The following is an 18,942-nucleotide window of genomic DNA, read 5'->3' as shown; positions in this document are numbered from 1 at the left end:
TGGGTTGAATGGAACAATACTTAGATGGTAATAGGGGAAGGGTGTAAGGAAAAAACTAATTCGTTTGCATGACAATACTTAGGGTGTTTCAAGATTTGGACGTGTATTTTTTTAAGCATTAGTAAAATATGTGTGACTATATATTATGATGTTTTTTAGTCTACGGAAAGTTTGACACCCTTATTCACACAAATTTTCAAGATCATGTTTTAATAATACATTACTAGTAACAAAAAAATTCTATATTTTTTGCAGATTTTTCTATATTTAAAGTCTATAATTTAATATTTAAGTTCACGACGTGCCCGTGAGAACTTTCTTTATTCTGGTGCATGTTGTTCAGGCTTTCTCGATTCAGAATTTAATCTCAAGTATGTAGTCCTAGTCATCGTTTAGAATGTAAAAATCTACAAATTCACAAGTGGGATAAAAGCAAACTGAAAATCATTATAACTAAATGTTTTCCAATAAAACTTGTTTATACCTCAGTGTATTCGGAAAAAAATCGTGTAGAATAAGGTGTCATTTTTTTATAATACTAATTCCTAAACCATAAATAATCACATAGTTAAAAGCCAATATCAATTGCTGTATCCAGATGTCTAATATAGTATTACAATACATTTTTAACCGTTGAATTTTTTTTTAGATTGGTTAGAATAATATAATATATTCTTCAATACACCCATACCTCGCTTTACGGCCTAGATACGTTCCACGAAACTTGGCCGCAAAGCGAAAAGCCGTATAACGAATCAATTATTCTAATACAAATTCATACAAATTCAATGGGATTGGTTCCAAATGTGTTAAATATGTAACATGGCTTATCATTTAAAATGCATTTTATCTTTTTATTTCATTTAAATCAAAAATACATACATAACTAGTACATACATTTGTACATAAAATAATAACAGACTCCAAAAACCAACAATAATCCATAAACAAAAATGAAACTACTTCATGTTACATAAAATATGTGTATGAATACATACATAATTTTTTTTAAATGGCTTTAATCTGAAGACGATGAAGAAATGGTAACCTACAGATCACTGTCGTTCTCATTTTTGTCTGGTAAGGATGGGCCAGGCTTAAAAAAATTGTCCAACGTTGTTTGTCTTGCCTTTTTGTCTCTTTCGTTCTTCAGTGATTCATAACAGCTAATGTCTGAGTTAATTACTCGAGAAACTTTAGCGCTACGTTCGACGTCAGGATCGTTTTTAAGGAAGATGTTTATTCCTTGTTCGAAATAGGAAAAAGCTTTTGACAATTTTTTTGATGTTAGCTGTTTGAATACAACAGACTCTGTCTCTTCATCAAATGCCGGTTCTGCTTGCAACTGAATGAGTTCCTTATATGAAAGGGGCTCCCTATCAGCTTTAAGTAGATCAAGCACATCACGTTCGTTCAAACCTTCAAAGCCGAGATCATGTGCTAGATCCAAAATGTTTTGCCTAATTTCAGGAAGGCAATTAACTTCTGCATCATTACTTTTTACACATTCTGGCCATATTTTTTCCAAACATGGTTCATTGTTGTTAATTTTAATTCCTTCCATGATTCACTGATGCTGTCAACAGCATCCTTGATGTTATAGTTTTTCCAAAATGTATTAATTGAAGATTTACCATCGGTTTCCCTTATAAGTTGTCGAAAGTTCGGCGTAGGTAATATGCCTTAAAAGTGGCTATTGACCCTGATCCATTGGTTGGATCAGAGCTGTTGTATTTTTCGGAAGGTACTCAATCATGACATCTTCAGATAGTTCGGATAAATTAGTAGGATGCCCTGGTGCATTATCCAAAATTAGCAAAGCCTCGTTGCTTAAGTTATTGTCTCGCAAATATTTTTTCTTTTCTGTGCAAAAGTGATTTTTGAACCAATCCTCTAAAGTAGGTAGCTTTAGTCATCCGAACTTTCTTGTTGGATCTCCATATGACGGGTAATTGATTTTTATTTAGTCCTTTAAGAGGCCTTGGATTTTCGGACAAATATATTAAAAGTGGTTTTAGCTTAAAATCACCCGCGGCATTTGCACCAAGTAGCAAAGTTAATCGTTCTTTAGACACCTTATAACCAGGCGCAGATTTTTCAGTTTTTGAAATGTACGTGGAATCAGGCATTCGCTTCCAATAAAGCCCTGTTTTGTCTACGTTAAACACTTGTTCAGGTTTATAACCACCTCTTTCAATAATTCCCTTTATAATGTTGGGATATTCCTTAGATGCGGCCTCATCAGCGCTAGCTGCTTCACCTTTCATTTTAAAACTATGCAAATTAAATCTATTTTTAAGTTTTAAAAAAAATCGACATCGAAAAAAAGTTTTTTTGCCGTAATAGCGAAACATTTTAGGCCGTTAATCGAAAACGTGCTTTAATTGAAGAGGGCCGTTATAGCGAAAGGCCGTATAAAGAGCGGCCGTATAGCGAGGTATGGGTGTATTAGTAAATTATATTCTACCAGTGTAAATCTATTCATATATAAATATATGATTTCACTGAAATGCCAGTGAACATATAAAAAGATAACAATTGTAATACACATTCACTGTAACATATATAAAGAAAAATTACATTTTAGCAATGTGTTGATGACTCCGAAAGGTTTTAAATTTTGCGCGTGTCATCAATTACGGCTCGAAGGTGGACCGTCCCCTCATTGCGTCACTTTGTGGTCACCCCACGCGCGGTTATCACTCGTGTGAAAATGCACAAAAGCTCTCGACGCGGCGGCCGTTACTCGTTTCTTTCGTTCAGTCGTTCGCGGCGACTTGTCGCGATCGTACGCGGCCACTTCCGACATTGACGGTAACACATCAAAGTGACAATAACAACACCATTGCCCAACCGACTAAATAAAAACGCGTGTGATTCGTGCCTGTGTTATGTTAAAATTGACAAAAAATAATTAATATCACTACACGTTGTTCGCGTTGTTGTAGTGATTTTTTGCAAATTCGCTGCATATTACATACAAATCTCATTATTATCACGTGCGATTGGTTACAAATGTGTGAGAAGTGATTTTTTTGCGATTCGAGAAACGTTTGCGCAATAAATGCACTCGAGTTATTTTAAATCCGCGAGGTTATTAAAGCTCTTCGAATCGAACTCTGATCGTTTTGTGTTTGTTTGTTAGATGAATATATGTGTGTTTCGAAATGTAGAAAAGATCAAGAGGTCGAATCGTTTTTAGGTATAATTTATATAAAACGCTATGGCAATCTTGCAAATTATATACGAGATGTTTTATGGGAAATTTATTAAAAACTGCAACTTAAATAGTGAATTCTTATTTGCTCCTATATCATAAATTTGCCTGTTAAATACCACCTGTTTAATGAAAAAATTGTGTTACGTTTTATACTATCAATTATTGTAGAATTTGCACAATTGAGCAAATAGAGCGGCTCAATTTTAATACATCATTTCCGGTGTATATTTTTATGGAAATCAATCGTTTTCCGGTATTCCATTAAGTATAATACTAACCTCAACAAAATTAATATAAGTAATTATATTTCTACCCTTTTTCTTCATATATGTATATTATACATATGTCCAATAAATTAGGCGTACTTTTAATATACTGTCTTTATAATACACAACAATATTAATATGCGTCACAATTTATTTAAAATATAAAATTTAAGAACAGTTCTTAAATATTTAATTTAATTTAAATTATGTATTGTATTATGATTTTTTATTAATTTAGTATTCAAAGATTAGGACTCGAACGAGAGTGAGAAAGTAGTGTATTAAAAGTTTAATTAATTATATAAATTTATAATATATAATAGAAAGTATAATATATAAAAAATATGTTTAGATAAAATCTTGAAGTTACTAAAACTTCATTGTGGGTTAATAACTATAAACGCCTAGACGATTATGTATTATTCGCACAATCTTAGGCACGCGCATTTTTAAATATAGTGGGGTAGTTGCTTGTCAGTGTTTCTAAAACTATATTTTCAGTTAGATTAGCTATTTGCACGAAAAGCTTAGAAGTTTTTCGCTACTAAAATAATTATGAGGTAGTTCATTTACAATATTGTTTTGTGTATTATAATTATTTATAACTGTTTTGATATTAAACGTACATGTTGTGCTATTTACGTCGCATAAATATTAACTTGTTTCTGAGATTAGGTTGAACTCTTGAAATTCAGGCTACTCGGTCGTTTTTGTCAATTCGGCGCAGTTCCGCTTAGCGTACGATCGGCTGAACTCTTGTTTGTTCAAAGTCGGAAGCGAAGTGGCATAAGCGTCCCAAGTTACTTACTATTAAAATAAAGGGAAGTCTTTCGCTCTTTCTATCCGCGATCGTCTGGCCAATGCGAAACATTAGTGGACTAGGAATATTTGTTACGGATATGATTAAAAAACTAGGGACGTCATTTAAGCTTTTTCCCCGGGACTGCAAAATATTTAGATTTTATTAGGATTCATGGTATTTCTTTAAATGGCATGCCCCTATCTTACTCCCTCCCCTAAATAACGTCCGTGCCTAGAATCCACGTCAAAAGCAATAAAACCATTCCGTCATAGTGGAAACGCTCGGTTATCTAGCGTTCATATTAAGACTCTTTATAATCAAAATCTTTTTAGAGTTGAATGAAGCATATCTTTTGCGCAATAGGAGAGCACAAAAAACAAGTATTCTATCTCAGAAGTCAAAAATTCACGTCAAAAGCAATAAAATCGTGCTGTCGTAGTGGAAAAAGTCGGTTATCTAGCGTTGTAATAAGACTTTTTATAGTTGAAATCTTTTTAGAGTTGAATGAAGCATATCTATACCGAATTTTGCCCAATTGAAGAGCGCATAAAACAATTATCCCTTCTCAGAAGTCAAAAATCTACGTCAAAAGCAATAAAATCGTGTCATTGCCGTCGCAGCGGGAAAACTCGTTACCGAGACGGCGCCGACACAATTTTATTGCTTTTGACTTCTGAGAAGTGATAATTGTTTTTGCGCCCTCCTATTGAACAAAATTCGGTTTGAATACTCAGCAAATTGAGTAGAATAGCATATAAAAATACGTTCCGCAATTGTCAAATTGAGTAAAATAGCATATAATTTCACTAGCGCCTATTAGTTAAATTATATTTTCGCTTCACTAGTGAAAATATAACTTAAACGTATGTTAATGTGTGTATTACTACATATGGAAAAGTTGAAATCGTATAATTTTACTAGCACTTGGTTGATAAATTATATTTTCACTGGTAAAAATATATATTTACCAGTGAAAATGTATTTTAAAATTATTTCACTGAAATGACATATTATATTTAAAAAAATATTCAACACTTTTTTTAGATTTTATTTCACTTATATCCCGAGAATTTTTAGTTTAGTCAGGGACGTCATTTCAGCTTTTTCGAGGGGGGTGGGGGCAAAAGTTTGCCAGTAAATTTTTTATATTTTGATTTTTATAAAATTTATAGTATTTCATTAAATGACTTTCCATATTAAAATAATTCCCATACCTGCCCCTCCTCCAAATGACGTCCATGTCAAAAAAAGGTAAATTTGCCAATGCTTATAAACACGGAATTTTTAGTGTATACATATTATTACAAGTCCATTTCCTTGCTAAGACTTTATGTCTTTTAAGGGTCATTTTAATCGATTAGGCGTAATTCCACCTGGTGCTAGTTCTGATGAACTCTCATTAATTCCAATATAGTTCTGGATAAAGTTCCTGACGTAAGTGTCTGAAGGAAGTGATTCAGTTGACCAGTGTTATGATCTAAGTCCAACGTTCTTTCCAGTCTTCGATTCTCTGATCAATATAATGATTCGAGGCGGAACCAGACTATTTGTTATTGCCTAATACATACATTCTATAGAATGTGAATGCAAATGTTTTGAAACTGTTGATATATTTTGTTCAATGGATGTGGAGCAAAAAACTCCTTTTTAAAAAGTACAAATATATTAATAAAAAAATATAATAAATACATAAATTATTTTTTAGTATTGAATTCATTTATATTCATTTTAATATATATTTATTTATAAATGAAACAATATTATTCTTATTAGGCTAATTTTAAACAGTTTTTTTTTTAATTAATATTATTTTCGAGAAGTTCATAAATATGTATAGGTACTATTTAAAAATAAATAATTGTTATGAATCATCTATATTTTGCTTTTATTTAGTTAATGTATTTAAAAGTAGCCTTAATACTACAATATGTTAACAATACTTGTATGATTATGTGGGAACATATTTTTTTAAGAATTTTGATTGACAAGTCGTTCATGCAAATGATAGAATTTCGTTAGCGAGTGTTGTCTTTCTTATTTTTTTATTGTATATTTATTCTATAATAACTAGTCGACCTTGCAAACTGCGCATTTTAAATTATTTATATTACAACAAAAAACATGTCAAGAATTTAATATAAATTTATATTAAAAGCGTTCGAAAGTGACGCTTTCGCTCGCGTTAATTATATTTATCATACGTGTGATGAAGACTAATTTAAATTCAAATTGGCGTTAATGAAAAAACTGCTGCGAAAGTTAAACTTTTTTAATAAAAATACATCATTGAACGTACACTGTCATTATATTAATCGAGAGTGATCGACGCGATACAAAGATGAGTGATTGTCGTGCGAAGAAAGTCAATCACGAGACTTTGAAAGCTCTCGTGTATTATAACCGAAGACTCTCGGGAATGCCAGGAATCCGGTCGGGTTCCGGTAATCAGCATTGGAATCCGATTATTATTTGTAATCGACACTCGAAACTGTCGTTAAGCTCGTATGTGTAATTTGAATCAAAAGCTTCAGCGCTTCTCAATCAACATTTCCGTTTCTTATGCTTGGTCCGAACATGTATTCCTATGCATTATATTCGCTTTGTACAGCCTGTTTATGATGTATGTTGCACTTTTCGATGGCCGGAAGGCGTTGTGCAATCCCGTCCGATTGATTTACGCTTGCGGTCGTTTCGTTTCCATTAACCGTGCGTTTTACACTGCATATATTTATATTGTGTGCACACACATACATAATGCATATAATACGCGCGTTTCGGTTTATTATAATCGCCCGTCACCCACGTGTCACCCACGTGCCACTCGGCTATTTGTCTCACGAGAGTGTCCCTTCGTTTGAATTGCATATCAAACGAAAGTACAAACTCAAACAATAAGTATGTACTCAATAGGGTATTTTTTAAATCTAAGCCAAATCAATTGGTGTGTTTCAAAGCTTAGAAAGTGTACATATATTATACATATACACCAGAAAAATTCATCTGGTGGAGATGAGTTCGTTTAGATATTTGTTGGGCTCATCGAATTTACCATCGATGAGTCACTCCCTATCATGTGTTTTTGCAAATTGTATATTTTTAATTGACGTTGCAAATGTGATCACCATACAAACACAGTATTACATTGTTATAAATATTTTTTGTTCTTTCTTCTTTGTTGTTATTCACATGAAAATAAATAAATAAAATAATTAAAAATAAATTTAATGTTTTAAGATTATCTTATCAAAATTTTTTATATGGGAGAAATTTCCAACGACTCCACAGTCCTGTTTTGTCACAGTTTGATTCGACATGTTTTGTTTATTCATGGGAACAACCGCGTTACATAGCACGGTATTAATAGATAAACTAAAATATCAGATATTTGAATAAATCATAAGAGTGTCGATGAATGAGTCAGCTCCTATCTCACTTTTTTTTAGTAATAGCTTATTTTTGTTTGCCGTCAAAGTTATTTCTCAAATCATCCATATTCAATTAATTATGAATTGTATTTTGGTAATAAGTACATTGACATTAAATGGCAACATACTGTAGAATCATTACCTTAATCGCATATAATCGCTTTCCATGGTTTAATATTAAGGAAACGAATATTTTAGCAGCTTTATAGGGTTCATTGTGAATTGGTAATTACAGCGGGTTGATCAAAAAAAGAAAATTCCTGGAAATAAACGCCTTTAAATGTACAGTTCTGCAACAGCAGAATTTGAGGCTACTGACTTTAAGTGTTAGTTTGTGCTATTTTAATATTTTTTCTTATTTAAAAACATGACTTAATAACTGGTAGCTTTTTATTCGTTCATTATCTTGTGAATTGAGTTAAATTAACGTGCTGCAACTGGCATCGTAGTGAAATTTATTTCATCGACTTTTACGTATATTATTTTTAAAGTAAGATCGTTGTTATAGTACTTTTTTCTCTAATAGTACAAAGGATATTGAGCTATGAATCTATTAAAATGATTTTTCATCTCCTGTACAATGTTAATGTATTACTTTTAGTTCGTCGTAGGCTGCAACCGGTGCGTCAGTTCCATTTCCGAGACCGTTGCTTGCGTTTCCTTATCGCTGATTCCCCCGTTTTAGTGGGAGAGACCTTGTTCATATTGTATAAAACAACCACCCACTTAGCAAGTGTCCGCTGCAGCAGGGTTTGATTTGTGGATTTTGATGCGATAATTGATGAATCTTTGTTTTAGTCGCCTTACTTTTGTACAGCGGCAAGACACGTGGGTTCGGAAGGCTGCCTGTCTTGCATTGTGTTTGTACTTGATGCGAAAAAAGTGGACGTAATAAATTTTGCATTAGATCAAGGTGTAAGAATCTGAATGAACTATTACGGACAGGTTTTTTTAAATCTAAACACACGTGATTAGAGTTATTTGACATCTTGTAGATATATTTCGTTTTTATTTTTAAACTGGCGCAATGGATGTTTACCATAAATAATGTTTGAGATTATACGTAAGATTAGCTGTTGGTACTGTTTGATCTCAAACGGCTAAGTGCAGCTATTAAACTCAGTAATGCGTATGTAATTATCAGTGCGCTGTATCAGTTTTTACTGTAATTCAATTTAAAGTGAGTATCAATTTAGTGAAGAGTTTAGAGAACGACCGTTAAGCTTGTAACAATTTTTGTTGTTTTTCGTTCTATTTATTCTATGTAAATAACTACAATTATAGTATCGACGTAGAGAGTTTAAAATAACCCAAATATTACAAAAAAACTAGATATTCATGAAAGCGCATTGAACAATTAGTTTATAATAGAAGAATCCCATCTTCTTCAGACGTTTTGTTTCCTATTGATAATTGGCAAACTTCTATAAATCATTTATATTTTTTGCTTTTAAAAAAAACTGTTTTTGAATTGGTGTTGAAGATAGTTTAAGAAGTATGATAAAATATTCATTATAATTCACGAGAAAACATTCTATGAGTACAAATAATAAAAAAACTATTTTTCTTTGAAATTATTAGAAATAATCCATTATCTTCGCTAGTTTCCTTATTTTTATTTTTTTGGCCTTGTTTATTTCAATTTTCCCCACTACATTTTACCTCGTAGAATGGCGAAGGGGGAAGGCAGAGATGCTGTTTGTTTCATTCGTGTTGTTGGTTCCACAGTCTTGAATTCTTCTACAAATAAAAATATATAGAGTTCCTAGAACCGTGTTTTTAGCACTTTTGCATAAACCATTCCGGTTATTTCCGCTCTCTGGTTCACAAAAATCTACTCGGCCATTATTCAACCACATAAATTCTCAGTAACAGTCGAGCCTGAATAATTGCCATTACGTCACGACTCATTTCTGATTCTTTGGCCGCATCGATGACGGACCAAGCGATAGTGTCGGTCACTCGTCGTCACCTCTGCCGTAAATTACCTGCACGTTCACCGATCGAAGTTTCTTAACCGAAGCAATGGCGCGTGGGCCGCATACGACGATCTGGTATTACTGGTCTCGTGCTACCCTCTAGCGAATTTCGTCACACTGAATCTATCAGGCATCTATCGAGCAAAAAGGTCGCCGAAACGAAACACGCGACCCCGATCTAAATAGATCTAGATTCTAGGTGCTGTGCGCGGTTAGCTTTTTATCGATTGATTGATTATTAATTGCTACTATTGCGATTCGTCATCGTCGTGTGTGGCGATGAAATATGGCACGTGGTTAATCAAATGATCAAAACAAGAAAGCATCTATAGAATGCGAATTTTCTCTTTTTATTTATATTTTGGAAACAAAATAACGGTTCGACTACTTTTAGTTTAGACGAAAGAAGATCTGCTGTAGATAATAACCAAATAAGAAAACGTCTCAGGGAGGTTAAAACATATTTTTCAGAGTTTATTTCCATTCAAAATTTCGTGCCTTGTTAATTCGGACGGGTCTTAAAATTAGCATTGTTTATTGTTTTCACATATTCAACTTAACTCTTATATATATTTTTAGCGCGTTCAGTTTATAAACCACATTAAACAAACGGTCCTTCCATCGGGAAAATGCTGCCCCTAAGCAAGTGCCGTCCGGCGTTCCGCTTTTCCCCGCCACTGAATACACATAATATTTTATAATTAATTATATATTTATGTCACAAGCTCACCGATCATTAGTTGGTATTGATTTACCCCGTTGTAACGCATTGGGCTTACTCCTGTCAGGTTACAACATACAATTAAAAAAAAGAACACGCTACTGATTAACCGTCAGAAGATATATTTATATTGCTAGCTCATTTCTCAAAATGTTTTCGACCTCTGATATTTCGCGAATCTGGATCGTAGATCTGCTATGACATTATCATAAATAAAATACAAAAGATGTTTTATCAGTAGTAATATTAGCAGGCCATTGACTGTGAAGATTATATTCAAACTTTCGCTTCTATGTTTAAATTTAGCTGTCTACTTTTAGATTATAGTGTATGAAAAAAATGTTCTTTTTTAATAATGCTATAAACACTTGAATTTAGATTTTTATCTAAGGAACGAATGAATGGATTAATGTAAAGTTTGTAGAGACTCTAATGATAGTTCACATAACCTTACATAAAATAATTGTCTTCTTCTCATACATTCACATAGTGAAAATGCAACGTCAAGCTTTTGATGTTTTGCTGATAATCTGCTATTTTTTTTTATAGAAAATGGCATATGTTTATTTTAATTCATTTATGATAATTTTAAATATATTTTTTTAATACATACATTTCATATTTCTTAACTAAGTGCTAAGAAATTATTGTGCTCCGGTGGTGTACACTCAGTGTACATGTCAAACATTAGTGATTTAATATTCTAAAATTAATATTACGAAATAATGATTATAATGATCAAAAGTTGCAAGGTTATTGCTGTTTTTAAATCACATAGTTTGTTACAAAAGTTTGCACATGATTCCATTATACCTAATTTGCGTGTTCGATTACTGTCAGATGCAAACATTACTCTGATGAATGCATATACTTGCATATTTTTTTCTAAATAAAGAGAACGTTTCATTGCTACCATTAATTAGCCATGGATTTCGTTTTTTCATATTACTTTCTTAGCTTTTTAATAATTGTAAATGATATTTAAACCTAGGCGTCGTGCTATAATATATTATTTTTCATTAAACTCATGCTCCGAATATGTGTCAAATTTAGTCCAATCATAAAATTAAAATGGGTTTATAATATATAGCAGTGTACTAAATAATATTTAAAAATAAATCAATCAGTATATGTAACACCTAAAACATGAATATGAAAATCGACTTTATTGTAGAGATATAACATACTAGGTATAATAAAATGTATACTCGGTGTACATCACAGCAAGGCAACATTTAAAAAAATGCAGAAGTATATATCAGATGCTCACAAATTTCTATACACTTAGATGGTATATTGTTCGCTCAATGAGAATTATTAATTAGTTGTAAAGTATAATTTATACAACCTAAAATTGTTTTTTTTTTGTTGTAGTGAGAAGAATGCAAATTGCGGTTAATCTATATTTATTTCTTCAATCCTATATTTAGCTAGTTGTTGCATTTTTACAGCAATAGTCATACACAAAAATGGATGATTTCAAGATAGTTTTCAGACATAATCGACAATCTTATTAACACGGGCAGTTTTTGGTTACCCCTGATGAAGATGTTTTATCTAAAATCTTATTAGGAATCGAATAGCAATTAAACCCAATATTTAAGTAATAAATTATTACTTCCTTCAAGTTTTTATGGGCTATAATTTAACAAATATAGAAAGAAGTATTGTAGGTTAATAAAACCAATCTTTTCACAAAAAAATGTTGATTTTAGTACTTGACCCTGAACGCTCCAATGTAGTTTATTATATACATGTGTCCTTAGCCTTTATTTTGAGCATGAATGACATTTTAAAAAACTTGTTCTAACATTTTTTTAGTTTGTTCCTCTCAATCCAATATTAACTAGTCGTTAAAATTATCTTATCATTTTCATGGCGATTTCCTTTTAAACATTGTTATGTACAACACATGTTATTTAAAAAAATTGATAGTAACAACAGGTACTGCAGTCGTTTTTTCCAATCATGTGGGCGTCGGTCGTTAATTAACTACCAGTGACGTCACTACATCGTTTTTATAAGATCGTTATTAGTATTTTTTCTTCGTTGCCTCCAACATGTCTTTAACGATATTTATACCGTGATCGTTAAATTAATGAAATCGTTATGCTCAATAATTGGAGCGCTACGCTGCGCTGTCTGGCGGTTAATGGGTTAATGCCCACAGGACTTTTTTCCATTGAGAGTATTCTCGTTGCATTTCGACCGGTTTTTACGGTTCAGAGATTGAGAAGCGCCGCTTTAACAACATAAAGATGTTCGCATCTCTAGTGAACGCCGGAACCAATTTCATTCATAAATTCTCGCTTTCCTGTCGCCGAGAAGGCAACTTATTGCCACACGTGTATATAATGGAATATATGAGACTATTTGTATTTGCAGCGAATGTTCAAAAAGATTAGTTTTTCCTTTTTTGGTAGGGTCTGAAATGCGCCATTTGTAGTGAATCGATGCAAAAGTGAACGGTGAAATGGAAAGCGAATCCAGTTGGTGACCTCAGCGAAGATGTTTCACCTGCAGAGGGCTTTTGAACTCTCGCTGAGGGGCAGAGACCCTTCGCCGAAAGGTCAGAATTTGGCAGCTGTCCACAAACAGTGCACTGGAAAAGCGCACGCCAGCGGAAACACCGATCCATCCTGCAAGGGAATCTTGAAATCTGACTCCAACTCGAGCGTCAGGTCGAGGAGTTCTTCGAGAGGACCCGCGGACTGTTTTATCGAGATCAGAAACGCTGACAACGGACATCATAATGGAGCTGCCAAAGATAGTGTGGACTACGTGAAGAGTTTCAGCAACAGCACCAGTTCTTTCGAAGGCCACAGCGATACGGATTCGAGCGAGAATGGAAGAAACGATAAAAGTGGTGGAAAGATCGACGAAAAGACGCTTCAATCTGCAGATCGACTTTTTAATACTTCTACGAAAGCATCTTTAGCGAAGACTGCTAAAATGCGATATGCGGATGAATCAGTAGATGAGATATTTCAAGTGCGAAATAGGATTTTGGCGAAGAACGGCGATCTATTAGATCAGTCTCCAGTAAGTGATGATTCTAAGATAATATCAAGAACTCCATTGCGATTGAGTTTTAGAGAGAAAAGAAATGGTTTGCCTAGTCCTAGTTTAGACGAAAGGAGGAAATCTGCCGACAGAGAGTTACCTAATAGGAAAATGTCTCAGGGGGATGAAAAAATAATTAATAATAAACCACCAATATCTAGGAAGAACTCTTCTGGATCTCAAGATTCTCCTTTAGCTAAACCTAGAGCTGGATCTTTTAGAGGCACGTCTCAAGTGAAGCCACCATGGAACGGTAACCTCGCAAAAGTCAACAGTAACAATCAACGCCAAAATTTTGCCCGTTCTGGAAGTTTAAGGAACAGTTTGAATAATAAGAAAAAGTATCCTTGCGTCGCTGAATATTGGAGAGAGCTGATTGAATTGGCGGAGAAGAGGAAATATGGTTGGATAATCAACGGAAAAGACGGCGAGGGATTGCTGAAGGAGCTGGAGGAGATGGTCACCGAAAGGCCGGCTGTATCTGAGGTGAGTTATGTTAGTTTAGAATTAGATGTTCTCTTTCAACGGTCGTTTTTAATTAATAGAGTCCTTGAGTCGCAGTTCGTGACCGGTCGCAATGTGTGCAAAGTTTATTAGAGATGTTTGTGCAGTTTAGCGGTTATGTTTCAGTACTCGTAGGTAGGCGGGTCGAATGTTGATTTTTTTTAATTTTCTCGAGTAGCTCGCTTAGTTGGGATGTCTTCTGGTGGGTTGCCACCTCGGTGGGAGAATGATGACCTCGACAGGATTTTAAAATTGCACGCGGAAGATGATAATCAGTGGTATGCAAATAAATCTTGCAGCGCTGATGGTACTTAGTATATAATTTTATGGCACTGTAAATCAATGTAAAATCTAATGATTAACGTCAATTAGTGATTTATGGGTTTAGATTAGTTAGATTGGATTGCAATACGGAATGAATGACAATCATGCATATTCAAGTGTCCTTTAATAGCATATCATGCTAGATCGCCAAAAACAATCGCAACACCTAAACCGTTGAATTCTTGCATATGATTTATTTTTTCAAATCTTAAAAAAATAACCTTCAATTGTGGGTGGCATTGTTTTTTTGTATTATGTGTAGCAGCACATCAGTGGTAGCTCTAAGTTATGGAAGAACCGCTTATTTTATATAATTATAAAATTATTTATAAATAATTTAAAAACTTTTAAAAATATTGTGATTTTTATATATTTTTTACAACGCAATTCAAATTTGATTCGATTAGTATATTTCCTGACGATTCGTATTTTTCGGGTCAGAATTTTAATACGGTTGTGGTCAGAATTTAAGTGGACAGAATAAATATTAATTGGTCAGAGTTATTATTATATTATTGAATAGTGAGAATTATTTTGACAGTTGGTCGGAATATTTTTTTTTAAATTGGCAATAGAGTTATTATTTCTGTAACGCTGAAGATTAATACAACTGGTAGATACGTCATTCGCATGTAGACTTTATTATCATTATCAAGGTGTTTTAGGACCAAGTTGTTTGGTTGGGCTCGTAACATTGTCAGATGTAAACACTCTCAGGCGCCGCTCTGTCGTTATTCCCGCTTCGTTTGTCGCTTTGAATACCTTCTCGTCCTGCATACATTTTTTTGTCAAGGGCAGAATAGCACAGTCTGTAACATATCAGACTAGTAACTCTGAGGTTGCGAGTTCGAGCCCCGGCAGTGGCCTTAACTCCAGTGACATCTATTGATTATAAATTATATTACTGATAATAATTTATAATAAATAATATAGCCGTCACCGGTTCCCAGACTTTCAGTCTGGTAGTTAATACTTTTGTATGTATTCATTATTTCTGATTGACTTTGAACCCAGTTGGTACAGATTTCCCCGCTGTAACGCATTGGGCTTACGACTGTCAGGTTATAACAGAATATTTAAAAATAAATAAATAAATAGATTTCTTGCAGATTCGTTGCGACTTATTAATGGGGTGTTCAATGTTCTGACTAACGCTCGCTCGCACCTAACCTATCTAACAGTGTAGGTGCGAGCGAGATATTTTAAAAGATATTTCTTAAATAAAAAAATATTGCCAATTTATAAATGTAATAATATTTTTTATAATTCCCATGATCGATCCTATATTTTAATTCTGACCGTATGCTATTTTTATTCTAACCATTTGATATTTATTCTGACCCTGAATAATATAATTGTGACCATTCATTATTCTGATCTATATGCTATTATTCTGTATGATATTTTATTTCTAAACGGTTGCTATTTATTATGACCTTAAATGGCTGTTAATAAAATTCTGACCGAGATTTGATTTTTATTCTGTTCCAAAATTAATTTCAATTTTGACTGTTTCATTTTTTGCCGTAAATTAATACTGATATTGCTCATTTATATGTGATATGCTTGATACGTTTTAATTGGCCTAGTTAGTGAAATAATATTTATACCAGTGAAAATATAGCTTAAAGAAAACTTGCTGATCAAACTCAAACCAATTCAATTAAACGAAAGTTCCTAAACTAACTTTATTTTTTAACTTTCATTGGGTTTGAACAGCTAATGAATGTTAAGCAACTGTTAGAGCAGCATATAATTTTACAATTACCTTTCAGTTAATTTATATATTTTTATTTTACTCATTTGATATTTATTCTGACTGAATAATATAATTATGACCAGACTGTTAATAAAATTTAACTGAGATTTGATTTTCATTCTGACACAAAGTTAATTTAAACTGTGACCATTTAATTTGATGCCTTTTTCAAATTTTTGTTTTGTTTGCCTTAAATGATCGTTAACATTTTTGGTAATGCTTTAAACCTATTTTTTATAAAAAAAATCTTTTTCCTTTTATCAATATTCTAGCTAATGCGATTATTTAGGGCGGAAACAGATTATTTGTTGTTGTCTATCAAATATCTAGTTTTATAAATCAGTAAATTTGTCAAATATATAGTGCGGGAAACCGGTGGTAAATTACCCTAACATTTTCTAGAAGGTTCCAGATTCGTATTCGGAAAGAGTATTCTGATTCAAACGTCACTAGAGTCTCGCGCCTTATTTCTTCCTCAACACCCAACGCTCGTACCGTTTTATAAAGTTCATAGATCGTTAAGTGCATATCAACACATTTTTTATGATTTCATTATATGACATAACTAAAAATAATTTGGTTATGAATTTCAGTAGTAGTTTATTTTATGCTCATAAGAAATGGACCACTTGACTTGTACTTGTACAGCTTGACACAGTATTTTCGCAATTTTCCAAACAAAGCCTTGCATCTTTACTATTCAAATATGTTTTATACATATACATTAAACAGTATTGAATTCGTTATTTATTTAAACATTTAGAATGAGTAACACTACTGAGTGAAAGAGAGATTAGATCAATTCTCTCGTTGTGCGTGTTCCTTACAGATTTGTTCATTCGTTTATTTTATAAAGCGTAAACGAATAGAAGAAAATGCTTATTTTAATTAATGGACATACTATGAATGTACAGGTCCCTTTATAAAACAAGAGTATGTGTTCCGGGTGGCTATTTATAGGCGAAACCATTGTAGTCCATTTTTAACAATTTTAACAAATAATACAATATTGCGAGTTTAGTCCCTCTTCAAATATTTGAGTGTTCCCAAGTAACTTTTTCTCTATTATTTTTGTTTGGTGTAGGATATTCTACTAATACTTTTATAATCAGTTTTGATCCCCCAGTTTGCATCTTCGTTTTCTATTTGTATGGATTTTTTATTTAGAGGATAGATTATGATATTTTATCTATAGTTTTATTAGGCACAATTCATGCTCCGACACTGCGCCAAATCCTTGCTAGGACTAGGATAGTAAAACAGCTTTCTACTGCTATTATGCTGTATATAGTATCCGTTGATTTATAGAATATTAAAATTGTATCACAAATTGGCCGCGTACCTCGGATTGTGATCGCTTCCGGCGCTATCTATCCATTTTGAGTGAAAGGGTTAGAGCTCGCTTTGTAGATAATCTTGTTCTTGAACTGTTGTTTTGTTTGTAGATCACACCGAGACGATTCGTCGATTCGACATCCGTAAACTTAGAGATACGTATCTCCGAGAGGCTTGTAGCGGATTTGCATAACGTATGTGGCTTCTATTGTTCGACAGTAATGCATATACGGTAGCCTAGGTGTATTTTTTTTAAATTCAAGGATTATTTATTGCGATTATACGCTGTAGAGGATCTTATTTTATTTGGAAAGGTCGCTCAAATTCTTCATTTTGGTTGATGACAGTAATTATTTGTAGAGATAATATACATACATGACCGTCTTTCATTTTGTATGTGAAAATAAGTGGCTAACGTATTTTAACCCACCTTGAAAAGTTTGCATAATTCTCGTTCAAAATATTTGATTAACAGTTTACATGCTATTTAATTATATTTATTTATGTGAATGGAACTGTTAATCGAATTAAATTAAAATTTATTAAAATTTAAGCCATGCTAATGAACCTCTTATTTATCCGTTTTTCATTAATGTTTGTTTTAAATTTGGTTTATTATTATATCAAAATGTTTACACACAGAAGACGTTACGTTCCTCATAAGTCCACAAATCTGTTTGCCGAGAGTGGCTCTGACAAATCTCAAGGATAAACCCGCGAATTTTAATCGTGCGGTTTAACGCCCGATCGATGACGTCATCGATCGGTTAACCGAAACGTGGTGTTATTGTGTTTAATTAACATTTTCGTGACCGTTCAGGCGCCGCGCCGGTCTTGTCACTTGTTACGTGTCGGCTTTTGATTTAGCCCACGCGGCCCGTTGTTAATTCCTTCGGCTCGTTGTTTAGGATTAATTTCGTAATGGCGATTTTCCGTTCAGATCGTGTCTAAATGCGGATCATTGTGAGAATGATCGAAAACTGTACGGTGATTACTGTCGCGGTACAGTTAGCGGACTAACCCAGATCGGCGCATTTTCGGTAGAATGCTTCTCTAGTTTTGCCATTTGTCATGGAAATTTAAATTCTGGAAACTGTTCCAACGGAGCGTTGCGAAATTCGATTCGCATTTTAACGTCGAACTAATGATGTGTTTTGGAATGAATATGAACTTTTAACAGTCTATTTTATCATTTTTATGGTTTGAAACTTCTTTATAACACATTTATAATATAATACATGAATTGTGTATGAAAATAATAATATAAAACATTTATAATGTATACATTAGATAGCACATAAGTAGTCTATTTATTTTTAGCTTTCAGTACACAAACACATCGTTCATATAAATATATATATGTATATATTTTCAATTATTGGTAATAAATCAAGTAGGTGTAGTAACGCAGAGTTATTGCGTGGCTTCTCACTGTGAGTCTGACTAAGGGCAAAGCCCCGGTGGTGGGCCCACGGCGGCGGTAACTTCACCTTCAGTGGTGAATTCGTGATCGTCATCTGTCGAAGGGAGTTTTTAGTTCTTAA

At 33.2% G+C, this 18,942-nt stretch overlaps 1 protein-coding gene across 5 annotated transcripts in view; it reads left to right on the top strand.

Moving 5' to 3' along the window:
• Positions 1-18,942, top strand: part of Mhcl (Myosin heavy chain-like) — a 168,539-nt gene that overhangs the window by 55,790 nt on the left and 93,807 nt on the right. The window contains exons 1-2 of one of the 5 annotated variants that reach the window (XM_088191289.1): positions 2,736-2,814; positions 12,837-13,962. The exons of 3 other annotated variants lie outside the window; for them this stretch is intronic. In XM_088191289.1, the coding sequence (XP_088047415.1) occupies positions 12,922-13,962 (1,041 nt within the window). In that variant the 5' untranslated portion in view covers positions 2,736-2,814; positions 12,837-12,921. Of the gene's footprint in view, positions 1-2,735; positions 2,815-12,798; positions 13,963-18,942 lie in introns of those variants that run through there. One more of the 5 variants, XM_088191290.1, reaches the window with a different exon arrangement.

The sequence above is a fragment of the Plectrocnemia conspersa genome, unplaced genomic scaffold, assembly GCF_051122295.1.
Source record: "Plectrocnemia conspersa isolate PC_06_02 unplaced genomic scaffold, ASM5112229v1 ptg000009l, whole genome shotgun sequence".
NCBI lineage: Eukaryota > Metazoa > Arthropoda > Insecta > Trichoptera > Polycentropodidae > Plectrocnemia > Plectrocnemia conspersa.
The sequence above is the reverse complement of the archived record's forward strand: the minus strand, read 5'-3'. Positions and strand labels throughout refer to the sequence as shown.